This window comes from Typha angustifolia, chromosome 2 (assembly GCF_048772165.1).
Source record: "Typha angustifolia cultivar Huaian chromosome 2, ASM4877216v1, whole genome shotgun sequence".
Taxonomy (NCBI): Eukaryota; Viridiplantae; Streptophyta; class Magnoliopsida; order Poales; family Typhaceae; genus Typha; species Typha angustifolia.
Genome location: NC_133240.1, coordinates 6,457,158 through 6,474,427, shown reverse-complemented (window position 1 = coordinate 6,474,427; position 17,270 = coordinate 6,457,158). Strand labels below are relative to the sequence as shown.

At 37.2% G+C, this 17,270-nt stretch overlaps 1 protein-coding gene across 3 annotated transcripts; it reads right to left on the bottom strand.

The window, feature by feature from the left end:
• Positions 1-411: 411 nt before the first annotated feature.
• LOC140768542 (probable transcriptional regulator SLK2) lies at positions 412-16,392 on the bottom strand. 3 transcript variants are annotated; one of them, XM_073108874.1, is made up of 10 exons: positions 16,258-16,392; positions 14,842-15,824; positions 14,586-14,717; positions 13,197-13,245; positions 7,964-8,178; positions 7,759-7,827; positions 6,346-6,446; positions 3,625-3,718; positions 3,442-3,511; positions 412-1,424 (listed from the first exon to the last, which is right to left on the bottom strand). In XM_073108874.1, exons 2-10 carry the CDS (start codon positions 15,742-15,744, stop codon positions 562-564), a joined length of 2,496 nt encoding a protein of 831 aa, XP_072964975.1. In that variant the 5' UTR covers positions 15,745-15,824; positions 16,258-16,392; the 3' UTR covers positions 412-561. The 3 variants fall into 3 exon arrangements, with proteins under 3 accessions (XP_072964975.1, XP_072964967.1, XP_072964959.1); XM_073108866.1 differs by having other exon boundaries at positions 16,187-16,334; XM_073108858.1 differs by having other exon boundaries at positions 16,087-16,297.
• Between the last annotated feature and the right edge of the window lie 878 nt (positions 16,393-17,270).

Sequence of the window (17,270 nt, the reverse complement as noted above, 5' to 3'; positions counted from 1 at the left end):
ATTTATAATTTTAGGCATATATATATATATATACATATATAAACATCAACAGAGAGCATCCTTCCAGATTGATGTCATTCAACCTAAAATGGAAGAAAATTTTAGAAACTTTCAATTAAATAATGTCCCATGTACTGATATAAATAAATAAAAGGTAATGGGCCATCTACTATTACATTTAATCTGACAACCACCTTATAAATAAAAGTAATGTGCCAAAGGCATATGATAATTTAACACCAAAGAGTAACAGTTTTCCCTGTTTGAAGTGTTTTGATGATCTGGGGTATAAGGAATCAAAGCTATTAGTAGCTCCAACGAGAACCAAAACCTGGAATATTTTAGCTGCAAGGATTTCTGACTAGCAGCAATGAAGCTAAAACGACAAGACCCAACTTAGATTTAGTAAGATAATGTTGCAAATGGCAAAATGACCAAAACTGCCAGCTTAGATCAACTTTGGAAGCACCATTAGCCATATACAAGCAATCAGACGCATATTTATACAACATTTTCCATATTTTAGACTTATAAAATAGTCAAACAACTACATAAGCATCTTTACATTTTCCAGCCATATCCCATATCACCTGGCTCACTGCTGAAAATTCCATTTTCTGCGAATTCCTTAGCAATCTCATCCAGCTCTGGCAGATCCAAGTGTTGAGGCATGTCTGCCCTTGAGCTCATGCTGCTTCCACCGACAGAAGGGTTACTGCCAACAGATTTGAAACTGTTGCTTCTACTTGGAACCATCCCAATGGCACTCTTGCTCATGTTGTTTGGTACACCTGTCAAACTTGTCGCCCCTTTTACTTGTCCAGTGTTCATCCTAGTAGGCAAGCTTCTAGCACCATTGGCGCCAGTGCTGAACACCTCCCCACCTTGGAAATTACCATTTACATTAGGGCCACCAGCCGATTGTTGGGGTGCTGCCCGATTGTTATTCATCACTTCTTGCAGTAGCTGCTGAATAACATGTTGCTGCATCTGTTCGTCAGCACCCGAGGGTTGTGGATTGTTTCGCTGCATCATGTTATTGTTTAAAGGAGACTGCTGCTGAAATGAACTGGGTAAACTGTTCGACCGAATTGATGGAATAAAGGTCTGAAATTGCAGAGGCTGTGATTGGTTGGGGCCAGAAAAGGAACAGGATGCTTCCTGCTGAAGTGTGTTCTGATTTGTGCTCCCAGAGTTCCTTAGTAAGTTCTGATAATTATTCAGTACCTGTGGTGTATTATTTAGGACTCCAGTATGTGCTAGATTATTGCTGATATGGCTGCCTATCCCTGGATGAATTCCCATAATTTTGCTCAGGGTACTTTGATCAGTTGGAAGGCTGCTCGCATTCAATTGCTCTCTCCCTTGCATCTTTTGTGCGTGTAGTTTCGCAGCAGCCTGTGCAGTATAGTTCTTCAAGCTCTCTGCAAGAGAAAGACTTAATGTATGATACAAGTCCAATTGAAAGTCTGAACAAAGACAAGACAAACTAATGAAAGGAAGAAATGAAATCCTAAACTCTTATATAATCCGTGACTCCCTGTTTGGGGTTCAAAGTGAAAGCAGTGCAGAAAAATTAAAAATACATGTGATTTTCGTCACCATCGTCTATACATGTTGGTTAACATGAGGACGACCATACAGCATAGCTTGTATTTGAAATATAGAACTCTATTTGATGTCAAACCTCTATATATTAAGAGATGAGACTTGAAGAGCAATACAAGTACAAAAGGCTTGCCCTTAAATATTTAAAGTCAGTTGCCAAGTATGAAGATCCATCTTATGGGTAAGAACTTAATCTTCTGCAACCAAGAAAATTACAAAAAAAAAGAACTATGAAAATATCCTATCTCTGTTAATCTGTAAGCACATAGACATGTAGCACTTCATTCAGAATTGAAGAGAGTGCATGTAGCACTTGTCCCGGACAACTCTGATGCCATTGGAACAGTTATAGATTCCAATTACAAAGGACAAAGTCTTTAACAAGGCAACCGTATGAGCCTGCAATTTTGGGCCTTTAATGGAGCCAACTATACCAACAGCGCAATCAAAGGTGGGTTATGTGAAGTGGCTTCATATGACCTAATTAAGAGCAATGAAAATAGCTTCTTTCGTGCATTATTTGGTCGATATCAGTTAGATGTATTCCTAGGAAATTAAAAAAAAAGGAGTATTGAACCCACCACTGCGTAGTCTCCAGTTTTAGATAGATAAATGTGTAATAGTTCTCTTTATCAGATAAGGAGCATATTTCTTTGAAACACTAACAACACAAATAAATAACGGATGAGGACAAGAAGTTTGCAACATATATTAGATAAGGAAGCTTCTTTACAAAGAGGAAGTTATTACAAGCATATGATGGGGGGAAACATGAAAAACTACTTGGAAAAAAGAAAACCAATAGTGAGAGGAAGTATGTAGGAAAACACACTCCAAACTCAAAAAGCAGCCAAAGGAGCATATGACCAAAGACTTAAATAACCTATTTTACATTTGCAGTATCCGTATGACCCTAAAGCATTTCAACTTCTATAGATATGTAAATTATCCAAATAATTTCCAACTTAGACATGGACAATTCATATTTCTCATCATAGCCTGAGATTCACTATTTACCACATGCAACCAACACAACTTCTGATGGCAATCACCGTCCAAGAAATCACTATATCAGGGCATTTTTGCAAATGAGATCAATTATATCTTTACTAGGTTCAATGATGATTAGAAGTAGATCCAAAAGAGTTATTCTATGTGCTCTGCTTATTACATCCACTGCAGCAGTTCTTGTACACTAATGATACATTATGTCATAGTCATAATGTCCAACAGAAACTCTTGAAAGTTCAAACTTTAAACTTTTTAGAAAGAACAACATCCTGAAATTCAAGATGTATGATTCATTGTTTTAGCTATACAATGCATCAGATGCATGATTCATTGTTTTTGCTCTGTTCTCAAACTGCTCCAATTCTGCTATTAGAAAGGTAATTGAAGAAGACATCTTGTTTCAGCAATGTAGAAGTCCTGAATGTTTAAGCTTATTACCATCTTTAATTACAGAATTTTCTGAACTTATCATCAGGAAGTAAGTAAAGCATCTTATGTCAACAACTTCGAAATCTTCAATATACAGGATCATAAGATCCTCCTATTTTTCTTGGCAATTTGTTTACTCTGGTATAAACTGCCTAAATTTCAGAGCATGCAAGTTAAATTCAATACAAAAGTGATGGGGAACATGATCGAGGTCCAATAAAAGAACTATAACATTTACAGTACTTCTACACTTTTTCTTGATATGTTTCTTCTAGGCAAAAACTAATTATCAGTATCAATCAGAAAAGCTTTGAGAAAAGAACTGGATCATAAACAATCACAAACAAGTTATATGCACACACAGTATTATAAGTAAGAAAGCAGCATCCAGACCTATGGGTCCAATCTTTTGTTCGCGGCTATAATCAATCAGGTCTTTCATGCTATTTACCACCTCAGATATCTGCCAACACACAGAAAAACAATGATAGTACTATCACTTATAACTTATAAGCAGAAAAATTGCCCTCTGTTCTTAATAATACAGTAAACAACCAGAAGAAACATCTCAATTACCTGCAAGCACCGCACATATCGTTTAGAAAACCCTAGATCATTCAATGACTGTAATTCCAGGTTCTTTGCCAGCTGACGTCCCACTGTCACAAACCTATTTAAAAAACAAAAATGGAAAAAAATCAGCTTAAAGCAATTTAACAAAACCATAATAAATAGAAGCTTTAAAGACATCTATGAGTAGAGGTGTAATCGAACCGAGCTTGATCGAGCCTAGCACTAATCAAGCTTGAATTGAAAATAATTTTACGCCTAGATTTGTGATCAAGCTTGAATTAAAATCATTTTAATTCGGGCCAATTTCAAGCTTAATCAAGCTTGAACTAAATTAAGTTTGATTTGGGCTTGAATCAAACCTAAAATAAGGCCTAATTCAACTATAAAAATATAAACTAATAAAAATATTCATAAATTTGGGAAAGATATAATAGGATCAGAATACAGATTAAACTCTACAAGTTCAGAATACATAACAATCCATTTAAGCAAATTTTAGAATATATAGAAGTATATTACTCATATTGTTTATATATATAATTATTTTGAGTCTTATCGAGCCTACTTGATCAATCCAACTCATGATTAAGCTTAGCTCGAAAATATGTTTGAGCCTATTTCATAGATCAAGCTTGGCTCAACTCATTTTCAAGTCGATCTTGATCGAGCCTTATCAAGCCGAGGTCGAGCCGGTTTGATTATTTTGACGGCCCTATCCATGAGAAATGCAAAGCACCAGCAAATAATGTCAAAAGAAGAAGTAAAGATGCAATGCTTCCAAAGGAAAATTGTCACAAAATGTCAGAGAATTTATATCAAAAAATTTTTTGGAGCGAACTATGTGAAGTTGTGAACAATAAGAACTTACTCAACAACAAAGGGTACATTCCTAGAAGTCTAGAAATAAGTTGTATTAGCATTCAAGTTAGAGCTGTGTTCACACCTATCGTGCAGGAGGTTAATGCTAACAGTACAAAAGCTTGTTTCTAAAGTAGGTAATCTTTCTTAAGAGGCTTCTACTCTATTAATCAGCAGACAGAGAGTTTCAGAGTTATAAAGCTATTACAGGAGTGCTATATCTAGTGTATTGAAAGGCGACCACATATGGCGAGATGTCACCACACCGCCTAGCACCTAGGCAGAAGGCGGACCCAAGACGGTCTAGCATTTTTAATAGATAAAAAGTAAAAAATAATTATATGTGATAGATATTGTATATTAATAACATATATAAATTCTTTAATAGTAATTTACAACCATAACAACAAAAATTCACAAATTAACTATATGTATATAGATATATATATATGGAGCATGACAACTTATCTCACTGGTTCTCCTCTCTACATTAGAAACCAAAATACTTTGAAAAGAGAAGTGGTGGGTTCCCAAAGCAGCGAGAGAGAAAATGAGAAATGGGTCCTCAAGGTAGAAGGCAGAAAAAGACTCCTCTCTACATTGGGAATCCACAATGTTTTGAAAAGAGAAATGGTGAGTTCCCAAAACAGAGAGAGAAAAAAAAAAGACAAAGGACTCCAAGATAGAAAGAGAAAAGAAGACAAAGAGGAGAAGGAATGGCGGCCTGCCCACCATTAGCAGGCCGCCTAGGTGCATGGCTTGCTGCCCCGCCATGGCAGCTACCAAAGCAGCCGCCTTTAAAAGAGTGGGAACATCTGCTGTTGATGGCTTTAGAAGAGCTTGGCATCTACAGTGAGAAATAATGAAAACTCCATTATCTCTAAGGTTCTTCAAAAGTATAAAACAAGATAATACTACAGTAAGCTCGCTGGTGTCAAGGAAGTTGGTGACATCATAATGATATTGCTCAATGCACTCCATTTTTATGTGATGATTAATGAAGAATGGCATTCTCTGTTTGCCTATAATCTCTACCACAAAGCCAACTTGTTATGGCTCATGGGATAGACAACAAAACAAAAGAATTAATGCTGAAGATAAATGTTCAGAAAAGAGCATGTAAAATGCAGATCAATGGTCTGAACAGCATGTGGAATGCTGGCAGTCAAGCCACCATGTTACATTTGATAGTCAAGTGCTCAGGCGGGCACATATTCAGTCTACCTATTGAAGTATAATTTTAAATGAATATTACAACCATAAATACAAAAAAGAAAAAATGAATGGCAAGATATTAACATCTATAATTTGCTGCCCAAGTGCAAAAGTAACTTAACTTGCTTACTTCTGCCTGTGCCCAATGCAGATGAGGTTTAGGTGGGGTGTTCAAGGGACAATTTCTACATATTCCAACTGCCTCAGCAGGTGCATGTACCGCTTTTTAGAACTTGCTGGAAACACTAAGGCTCTCAATCAAAATCTTGGGATAAGCCACAAGTGCAACTTCACATTTCAATACTGACTCCTTGAGGAGGATTTATCATTTATGTATTTACTCAGAAATTGTGTGACTATGACCACGATGAAATGTGACACAAAAAAAGAGAAATAAGTTCAACAAATATGCATGTCAACCTAGGACTACTTGTCTACACAAATTCTGTCAAATGATAAACAATTGAAAGATCCGCCTTCCATGAGATCCAACCTTGTTTCTGATGATATTCATATATGATTATGAACAGTACAAAAAAGGAACCATGACTGAAATTTGGCATTCTCAGTTGCAAAAATAAAAATAAATAGAATCTTCATGTGAGATTCTAGAATAAAACTATGCTACACAGCAGGAATAAGTTAACTTACATGTTGCAGCTGGCCTGCAAATCTTGATGTGACACTCCAGCTGAACCACTATCATGCGCAGCAGCTTGACATTTCTGAGCAACTTGCAATAGTTGGTTCACCTGGTTATAGGAAAGGTCAGAATAAACCAAGTCATGGAACTATATAGCATACATATGAATCAGTAACATAATAATATAATAAAAGCAGTTGTCTGAACTCTAAAAGTATGACTTTGAAACCGACAAACATATCTAAAGATCTAAAGAGAAGAAGGAATGAATGAAAAAAGAGAGGAGAAATAAATACACATAACAAAATAGTACGTCAGTACTCATACCAATAAGTCAAACAATAAGTCCCAAGTCAACACATCGTTGGAGTATATAGGGCACCTAGATTCTCCAGTTTGTATATATGTAACACCATGAAAAGAAGGAAGTAATCTTTTCAGAAAGAAAGACAATGTTAATCATGCAGCATAATGCAGTGAGATTTTATTATGTAGGCTTATGCTTACATTTGTTTTAGTCCTCACGCATTCAGATAATTAGACTTTTCAGAGTCTGCTTCACAGAAAGCCTAACTTGAGTATCTAGGACATTCATATTCTGTTAAAACACTAGCATGCACACTAACAAATGCGTACGGACATTGGTGATCTATTTGTATGTATGCACAATAACAAACGGCATGCATACAATCAACAAACAGCAGGTCTTATGTATTAAAAGAGAAAAGAAACTGACTACAAACCTCTTAGTATGATCGTATATTCTATTCTTATGAGTAACCCACAACAACCATACTAGAAACATCATTTAGTTGAGTTTACAAAATCCATAAATTTTACTGATCTGAATACCACTTAAAAGGTTCGCTCTAAATTAAGAAATTCCAAGCTGTAAATGCAGGGACTGCCACTGGACAACATTGACATAGATACCAGAGAGATAACCACCACATACTCCTAATTTTAGAAATTGTATAATAACGAAAACCAATCATATATGATATTTTATCATTTTCTGGTAGTGTGCACATCAAATGAATTAAGAGTTACAACAACAGCAAGTACATGTTAGTTGGATATTTCAGGGCATCATGATTCATGACCATCAATTAGGGTCAGTTGATTTTGTTGTGAGATCTGTCATCAACCATTCCTGGATCTTAAATTTGGAAAGCATCAAAGTAGACAAAATACAAAAATTTATCAGGCTCTGTAGATGAATCAGAATGTTAAGCAATATTCATTTGTATGTGTTTTCAAGAAGAGCAATCTTTTTTATTTCATACTTCTTTCTATTATGAGAATGAAGTGCATGAAATTGTCTTATAAATATGCATGTACAAAATAGAGCACTTCTACTCTTTTTCTTAATCAGCATGAACTGCATGAAAATTAAATACATGTGCAATAAGAACAGATACCTGGGGTGTTATCAACCTGCGAGGGAGAAACTCTTCATGACGTCGTGCACAAAATTCCCAGGACATTATCTGAAGGATTCATTATAATCAGTTATAGAACATAACTAAATAGTAGAATTATCAGCAAAATACAAATATGTCTAATCAAAACACATTCAGAAAAGTTACAATGGCACTAGAAAATCCTAGTTGCTAGAGTTGAAACCTTTAGTTCAGGTGTGAATATAATTCGTAGTTGTCCCTCACGAACAACACGTAAATGTTCATAAACACTCTCTTGAATAGCTTTTGGATACTCCAAGACCATCACCCCAGTAGGCAACCGGCATTCTTGCGGCATGTCAAGGAATAAAATTTCATCAACCACCCCATGGTCAAATTTAATTTGATAAAGCCTAGGAAGTATTTCGAATGCAGCCTCTGCAAGAACAAGACCGTGTTAGAATGATTCTAGAACGAAATCACAAAGAAATGAACATTACTGTAAAAATGAGCTAAAATTCAATTACAAATGAGTATAACTGAATAACTACATCAGAACGAAGTGGATATAGCTAACACCAAAGAGAACATCTTTTGGTCCCAAAATACCTGTCTAAATGTAGACAGGGTTTCAAATAATTTGACTTTATCAGATCACTGAAGTGCCAATTTAAGTCCAAAAGAAAGATCATTTAATGAACTAGTAAATAGGTTGACCAATAGCCATACTAAATCAACAAATAAGAAGATTGTAAAGGAATATGATTCACGAAGTGTGGAAAGACAGGACAGCATCAAATAACAGAAGACTAGCTCCTAGATAGAGCTGAACAGCCAAAAGAATTATGAAACAGTGAAAAAAAGCCAGTTGGTGCACCATAGGAGTAGCAAGTAATTATCCAAACCAAATTAAGAGACAGCCAAATGATCCTTATGTCATATTCAAGATAGAAAAGATGAAAAGATTCACAAGGAAGCCACCACTAGTTTGGGAGAAAAAAAAAGGATGTCCTACAATATTTATTCTGTTACAGTTATCATCAAATATGAAGTGTTAAAACTTGAGAAAGAAAAGCAAAAACCTTATGCCTAGGAAGAGATGGAGAATGACACATACATTTGAACAGTCAGGTTAACAATTTAGGATCATTCAATCAGAGGAGAAAAAAATAAAATACATTCACTACAGAACAGACGGCTACAAGAAGGATGGTCAGATTGAAGGGATGGAATAAGTGATTAATTCTGTTCATACAGTTAGCTTATGAGACACAAAGTGGAACAAGTGCAGAAGCTTCCATTTATGTCCATGAGAAAAAGTCTCCAGTTCCTGAACATAATTATTTCAGCATCCCTCCCAGCATAAGTGCTCATACTAAAATGTGCATCGGTATCCTGCATTTAAAGAACTAACTATAACAGCATCCTTGTTGCCCAAAAGCCCAACAATTGGATCTTTAGAGCATTAACAGCATCATCATATTGGAAATTTCAAATCTTTTAATGCCAATGGGCTATTCCCAAGTTGAAGTCTACTGCCATAAAGGGAAAAATAAGAACAGAGGCATGAATATCATCATAGTTAGCACCATAAGACCACCCAGTTCTCTAGAGCATTAAGCAACTGTTAGTGCATTAAGCAACTGTTAGTGCAATTTTACGTAATAGTAAGTTCGCAGACAGAAAAAATACTTAGAAATATGATGTACAATCTAAAATTTATGTAACATCAAGATGCATGATTTGTGGAAGAATGTATGTGCGAAAAGAATCAAAGGATAAACATAAAACAAATCAAAGAAGGATATTTTTCAGCAATACAAGCAGGGTGTGCACCCCATTATTCTGTGTGCCCGGCATGAAAAACACATGTATTCTCATATGTTAGCATCGTTGGGTGCAGCCCCAGTGAGTCAAGAATAGAGCCAGTAAGTCAGTTGCGCACACAAGCGGCAGCATTGAATATCGAAATTCAAAAACATATTTAGACTTGGTATTTCTTTTTAGGATTCTTCTAGTATGAGTTGCAAAGATTATTTAAGGGATCTAGAAGCAGACAAAAAGATCCATTCCATCAAAGGATCTCACTTGAAACCTTCAAATTCCTAATAATTGTGAAAAACTATTTGTTTTTGAGTAATAGTCAAACATCAACTACAACTTGTAACTGATCAACAGACGGAACTAGAGGTTAGAGGGGTGTATCCAACACAGAAAACTCAAGGAATTTCTAGTTTAATCTTAGAGAGTTCTCGGTTTCCCACATGGATCATACTTTCCATCGAGTGTGGAGAGATACTTCCACATATGTCTGAATGCTTGTGCTATTAGTGGTTCGTCATTGAGTACCGGAGGAGCGTTGTCTATAACAACTTCTACTGCAACGACACAATTGTGGGTTGATTCATAGCTCGGGTACTTACATGAACAACTTTTTACTTCACAATAATAGTTAATCTCGCGGTTTGCATTTAAAAGGTTATTTAAACACTCAGGGTGTATTTAGTTGTAGGATTAGATAAGAAGAGATAAGTTATCTCTACACTTATCCAAAAGTATAACATATCCCCTATGATTAGTAATCTCATATTACAATTTTAGTCTACTATTTAGTTTATACAAGACTATTAATTATCAAAATTAATCATGTTCATTTCAAAATAATCAAAATTAAAACCAAAAGTAATACAAATAACAAAATAAGTTAATATAAAAATGTTTAAAATGTAAAGTTATTTAATATAGCAATATTTTAAATAAATATAAATATAAAATACTAATCAAAAAATTAAAAATAATAATAATGATAATAATAATAATAATATTTGAGTAGTTAAGATTGTTAGTTTGTTTTTTTATATATCTAATTTTTATTTCTTATATAAAGGCAATATAGTAATAAGACCCTTATCCTGCCCCTCAGTATAAATTATCCCACCCCCTTTAGTGAGATGTTATATCTCTTTTTATAGTTCGGACTCCTAATTTCGTCTATTTCTTTTGCACTAAATATGAGATTATGTAGAGCCCACAGGATGACTGATACAATCTCATCTTTATATGTTTTAAACAAATGCAACCTCAGGAATTAGAGCATATTCTCCTTCAAGTGTAAGGAGAGACTTTCACATATATCCAAGTACTTGTGCATTGTGCTATACCAACAGTTGATCATCAAGCACTGATGAGCTGAAGCAAGTGTCTAGGAAGACTCATAAATAAATCTTATTTATATTGCTTAGTGAAATAAATCGATCAACTATGAGTAGGTCCATGGTTTTTACCTCTCTAGGCAAGAGAGATTTTCCACGTTAAAAGATACCATGTCGTTATGTTTGTCGTGTTTAATTTTCCTATTATTTTTTGGCTTTAGTTTTTCCAACTTTTGCTTGGTTTTTCTTTTTAGTTTCTTTTTCTAGTTTGAGTAGTATTTAGTTCTCCTAATCCAAGAGGGATTCAATTATCCTAATCCAACTATGATTCAATTTGATCGTTTGACTTTGAGTTTGACTTTTCATATCTAATAAACCTAGTCAAACTATAAATTTTATTTCTATGCCGCAATTTAGCAACAAACTAACACGAGAAAATCAACTTTTTCTATCTCGATAGATGCATTAATGATGTTAAAACAAGAACCAAGTGATACTTATAAGTAAAGTCTCAGTTGGCTCCTTAAATCATTCTCAGGTAAGTGGAAAAGGTAAAAACCAGTAACACACACAGAACCGATTAATAATCTCAAAAGATATAGTAATAAGTAAACGTTCTATAAGAAAAATAAATGATCTAACAAAGTCAAAAATAGATGATGCTTGACTACATAGGAAGGCATTTCAAAACGGAATATAATCATTTTGGTCTTAATCAAATCAGGTCCAGTACTTTCGAAATAAATGAAGGTAGTGATTACTACAATTTGTCAAGAACGGCATAAAACTTGAAATCCGGTTCAAAACATGTTTGCTCAATTTGATGTTTTGAGCTATTAGTTAGCCAAAATTGGACTGCAATTCAGATTTAGCATATATATACACATGCATGTAACTGTTTCTGCCTAAACGGTAACAGCCTGTGGAGGAATTGCTGACGTTGAATGGCATCTATTATTTTTACATAATTATTTGTTCATGCGTAGTGACTTTTTTTTTAATACTTTCAGATACATTTTTTCAACTTCTAATTTTTCTTAATTTTGCAGATAAATATAACCAATTGAAGCTCACAAAAATAAGATCTGAAAGTGGCCTGAGATAGTCTAAAACTTAGATATTCCACCAGAGGATGGAAGCCAAGACAATAACTGACTCTTTGACCTTGTTTTGAACAAAAAGAACATCCTCTTACAGTTGCAAGGATAAGATTTTATATATTACACTATTTTAAAATTCTTACTGAAGAAACTTAACGTGCAAAGATGAAGTCAATGTTAAAAAGCTGGAAATCTTAACATATCACAGACAGTTCTAAATTCAACAAGAAATCCCAACTAAGAGATAACTGAATAGTTATTCAAAGATTGGTTTTTAAAGAGTTTTCTAACGATTCTAAATTACACCATAACCCATCTGGTTTCTTCCAAATCCTGTTGAAGTAGCAGGTTTTGCAGCAGGTCATGACTCTTACTATTACCTTCCATGAACAAGGAAACAGACACCTAAAGATAAGATGAAGTGCCCTTAGGAAATGTGTACCCAACAGGAAAGGCAATGTCAACCATGCTTTCTATGAAGACTTTGAGCAATGATGGCCATGCCAACCGGCACGGGGCATGCCGGTCGGCACTTGCTATGTCGGCGGCATACCGAAACATAGCACAACATGCACCCCTCCTAACAGCGCTTCACTGAAAACTCTTCGTTGTCATCGTTCGCCACTCAATGTCGCCCGTCATGCCCGAGGTTGCCGATCACAACACAGATGCCCTAGCCCTTCCTGTCTCGAGGAGACAGACGACCCAAGAGTCGGCGAGCGACGATGACGACGAAGTGCAACTAGTCTCTCTCCTCTTTTTCTCTCCCTCTCTTGTGGCATGTGACGTGCCGTGCAGACCACCAGTTGGCACGGCCATCCATGACTTTGAGTACCCACTAGGCAAACAAGCACTTACTTCGCTTTGCAAACTAAAACTTCCAAAATAAGACCGAAAGGCCCAAATTGATTGAATTTCAAGCTTTTCATTTCTTTAAGGGACAGAAAAATCATGACAAATACAGGGTTCCTGATCTGGTTGTGAATGAAAAATAACAAACAGGCCAACAGAATTTTACTTTTGATATTTCATATTCATGCAAAAAATTGTGAAATAGAACTAGATCCGTACACATTCAGAAGTTATGCATATATGACCGTACTAATAAAATATCAGCTAATTTAAAATCAATAAGATAACAAGTAGCCAGCTATACAGTAACTTTTTGCTTAATAAAATTGTGAAGTAGTATTAACATACTAACCAAATCCTTTTCCTGATCTGGAACCACAAATGTCACAATGCCATGCATCCTGCAACAAAATAAAAAAATTTAAAAAATATTGTAAGCTATTGCAAAATATAATGAGTACAAAGCAAAAAACAAGGGTTGAAACTAAATGAAGTACCATCCTTCACCAACGACAAGAAGAATATTAAGAAAGTATTCAGGAACGATATGAAGCACTATCCTACACCAATGACAAGAAGAATATTAAGAAAGTAATGCTGAATAAAGTGATTGTATCCTACTTGGAATGCAACCCATAAAGCTGTTCACTTGCAATGAAAGAGGAGAAGACAAGTATAAAATCTCAAATTAGAGATATCACTTGGTCTTTAATGTATAATTCAGTCAAGCCCTGCAAGGCATGGTTTATTTGATGCAGGTCTCACCTTAAGTCCTCACAATGATATGGTTTTTTTTTTCAGACAAAGAAAAGAGAGTAGCCTTTTACTTCTTATCTTCTATATGAGTTGTCAACAAAAGGCTTAAGGCCTTCCACATTGCATGGTACCCCAGTACCAACCATTATTCCTTTGACGTGCCAATGAGTTTGATGCCCCACTATTGTCCAGTATCCAAATTAGCTTACAGGAAAAAATGTCCTTTCATAGAAACTCATGAAAAAATGCCAAAATTTAGAACATAGTCATAAACAAGAAACAAAGTAGGTCTAAGTATGTAAGTGATTAAAGTTAGCACCACTCATACAGAGTATACGTATAACTGTTAGAAATAATATTCTAGAGTGAAACAGAATTGAAACTGCTACAACAAAAGGTTGTATAGCTAGTCAGTAAGTTTCAACTCTCGTCAATTATTTTCTCCCATCTCCTTAATAAGATATGACAAATTGGAAATAATTTAAGAACATAAAAAAAATCAAAGAGCACTGGAAATGTAGGATAGCCTTTCAACACATTTATCAACCCACGGAGATCCTTATTGAGTATGCAATTCAGATGTGTCATTGCCTAGAGCCCTACATGATTTTGAATTCAATCACCTGCTTCAACAGCAATGAAATGGTGCAGCTCATGCTTATCCATTTCTATGCCCCAGAGAGTAGAAATCTAGAACCTGATGTTCTCTAAATCAAGCACATTATCCCAGATTTTCCATGAATTTAGACACGGCTGCACATGATCACCTTTCAGATCCCGGGTAAGAAAATGTTTTACTTTCATTTCCCTTGAAGAACATGGAGGAAGGACAGCTCACCTGAATATGAAACGATATGCATATGCTGTGCAGTGTAGTGTGGACCGGAAAAGCACACAATTTTTGGTTTGCAAAATTTAGTGGTGCAGAACTCTCTAGTGCATAGAATGTAAGAGATATGAAGGTAAAAAGGATGCGAAAACTAACCACAGTTGTTTGTGGGAAAACACCCAGGGCATGATTGCCAATATTGTTGTACAAAGACAAACACCATCTTTTCCTTGCTCGCGGTGCAAAATACTCCATGACAAACTTTTTCCAATATGATATGGAATTATCCTACAAAAGGAAAAGTGTTACGAGATTCTTGTTGTGGAAGAAGATAGTATTAGATATTTCTTCCATCTCAATTAGAAACATAGAAGATCAGCAGCAATACAAAACCACCAAGTAACCAACTAACCGCTGGCCGATGACGTTGGTGGAATAAGTATTGCATAACCCGCCGAGCACATATACTACTCTCAACAGGACGTTTAGCACCGCCAACTGGCTGCATGGTCTGAGACAGCAGATGCTGCCTCAGCTGCTGCTGCTGTGGATGGGCAATCTGAGCACACTGCATCTGTGGGAAGGACTGCAACATCTTCTGATGCTGCTGTTGCTGCTGCTGCTGCTGTTGCTGCTGCTGCTGTTGTTGTTGCTGCTGTTGCTGCCTCTGTAACAGTCTCTGATGTTGGAACATGGCTTGCAGCTGTGGGTTCTGATGCCCTTGCATCTGAAAAATATCTGGTTTCTGAAGCAGTTGCTGGATCATCTGCTGCTGCAGAATATCCTCCTGCCTCATGTCCATCCTCGGTTTCTTCTGAGCACGCATCATACCACCAGGCTCCTGCTGCATCGAGTGCGACGTGACGCTAGATACCCCTCTCTTCTGCGCCTGATCCTGGTGAGGACTTTGCTGTACAATGGAGGAGCCATCCATCACCGAAGAACCCGAGATGTTGTTGGACGAGAAGGACATGGGCGAGGCCGGGAGAAGCATGTAAGAGTCACCATTCACGCTAGCACTGCGCTGCAACTGGGGTCCTCCGGAGAGGCCCGAATTAGCATCCGTGACCAACGAGCTTGCGCCGACGCTGGGTCCAGAGGAGTTAGCTGCACTGCTGAGCACCCCACCCAGCCCAGACCGCACGGCCCCAGACATGGAGCTCACGGGGGCCGGGTTTTGGCCATCTCCTTGGTAAAAGACACCCGAAGCAGCGGAAGATTGTGACTGCACAGCTCCTCCAGCAACGTGAGATAGGCCGGCCGAGGGGGTGGCGCCGGATTGGCGATTAGTATCTGGACGGCTATCCAGCGCCATCCCTGCCTAGAAAACCCCCTTTGGGAAGAAGGAAAACCCTAATTTGGGGTCCTCTCTCTTAGAAAAACCTAATCTTTAAGCTGCCAATCACATCAGAAACGCAGTAAGATAAAGTAAGGAATGGATGTTGAAAGAAATGCAGATCAATATTGGAATAATAAAGCCGATCGCCATGTCGACGGGAAATTTCAGCTCACACAGCACAAATGAACGCAAGACAACAACCAAAAACCCTAATTTCTTCCAATCTAAGAAAACCACAGCAGCAAGCAAAACCCTAAATCGCCCTGATTACCAAAGCACAGAGATCGCAAAGAGACAAAGAGGAAATACGTCACCGACCCAAATTGAGTAACCGATCAACGACCAAGAAATGCCTCAAAGATCGAATCGCGGGAGGAGAAATAGATCACAACTGAACAAAATTTGAGTAATTTCTTACTAAACCGCGGCTTATCTCTCGAATCCGAGCTGAATTCCGCGAAACAAAAGGGAAAGGACAAGGAAAATTACAACAAAACTTGGATAATACGAAACCCTTCTGTCTTGGGACGGCGCCGTCCGACGACGTCTTAAAAACGATTCGCGGCGAGTGAAGCGAGAAGCGGACTTCGCCCAAGGCCAGGAGACCGGCAGCAACCGGTTTCCGCACCTACTACGTGTCGAGCATCGGATCACTCTAACCGCGAGGTGCCGTGATCCGAGGGTCAAGATGACAAGTGCCTCGTTTGAGACGGACGCGTGCTTCGTACTTATTGGGTGTGCTTTGGAGCTAGGAACCGACGAAACCGGGATATAAATACGAAGAATTACTTTGCTCACATTTCATAATTCACCCACTTGTACACCCTGCATTACTTGGTGGGGTCCAGAGAGCTGGAATGTGGGTTTTTTAGTGGGTGTAAACTTCGAATGTTCTTCGGAGTTGGTGGATATTTCGCTACAGCTATGAGCACGTGGTGGGGGCGTGTGTTTTATAAAGGCAGGAGTTTCTATTATGGAGTTAGCTGGTCGTCTGCATCGAAGAATGCAGGAAATTACTACAGCCCCCTTTCTTGTTGGGCAGTTTGAGTTTAAGGCCAATGATATACTGCCAAGTTTAGACATTCATGAAATTCCTGCATTTGCTCTTGTGGACAATTGGATCTCTGTTATAGGATAATTAACAAGTTGCTTGGGGATGTGAGTTTTGAAACCTTATACTTATATATTCTAGTAGAGTTGGTAGGTACCTTGCTCATGACCAAAGAGGTCATGAGTTCAACTCCAACCCCAAACAATATTGTGGAGAAATTGTTTGGTGGTTGGTAGTTTGGTGGCTTGACTCGATTCGGTGGATAGCTCGGCAGTGCGGTTAGCTTGGAAGAACAGCTTGGCAATGCAATGACTTGGAATAGGTTTCAGCAGTGTTTGATTCGAAGCAATTGTTCGGTAACGCATATGGCTTGAAGCTTAAACTAGACAGCTAAAAGCTCAATAGGGCCTAAAGTGCCTATGTATCTAGTTTGTTAGCTTGATTAAATTCG

Excerpts from the sequence above, each read along its gene's own strand:
- LOC140768542 (XM_073108874.1), bottom strand. The coding sequence starts at position 15,744 with ATGGCGCTGGATAGCCGTCCAGATACTAATCGCCAATCCGGCGCCACC. Across the intron at positions 13,246-14,585 it reads TTTTCCCACAAACAACTGTG|GATGCATGGCATTGTGACAT; the intron begins GTTAGTTTTCGC and ends ATTTTGTTGCAG. Across the intron at positions 6,447-7,758 it reads GCAGGTTGATAACACCCCAG|GTGAACCAACTATTGCAAGT; the intron begins GTATCTGTTCTT and ends TCCTATAACCAG.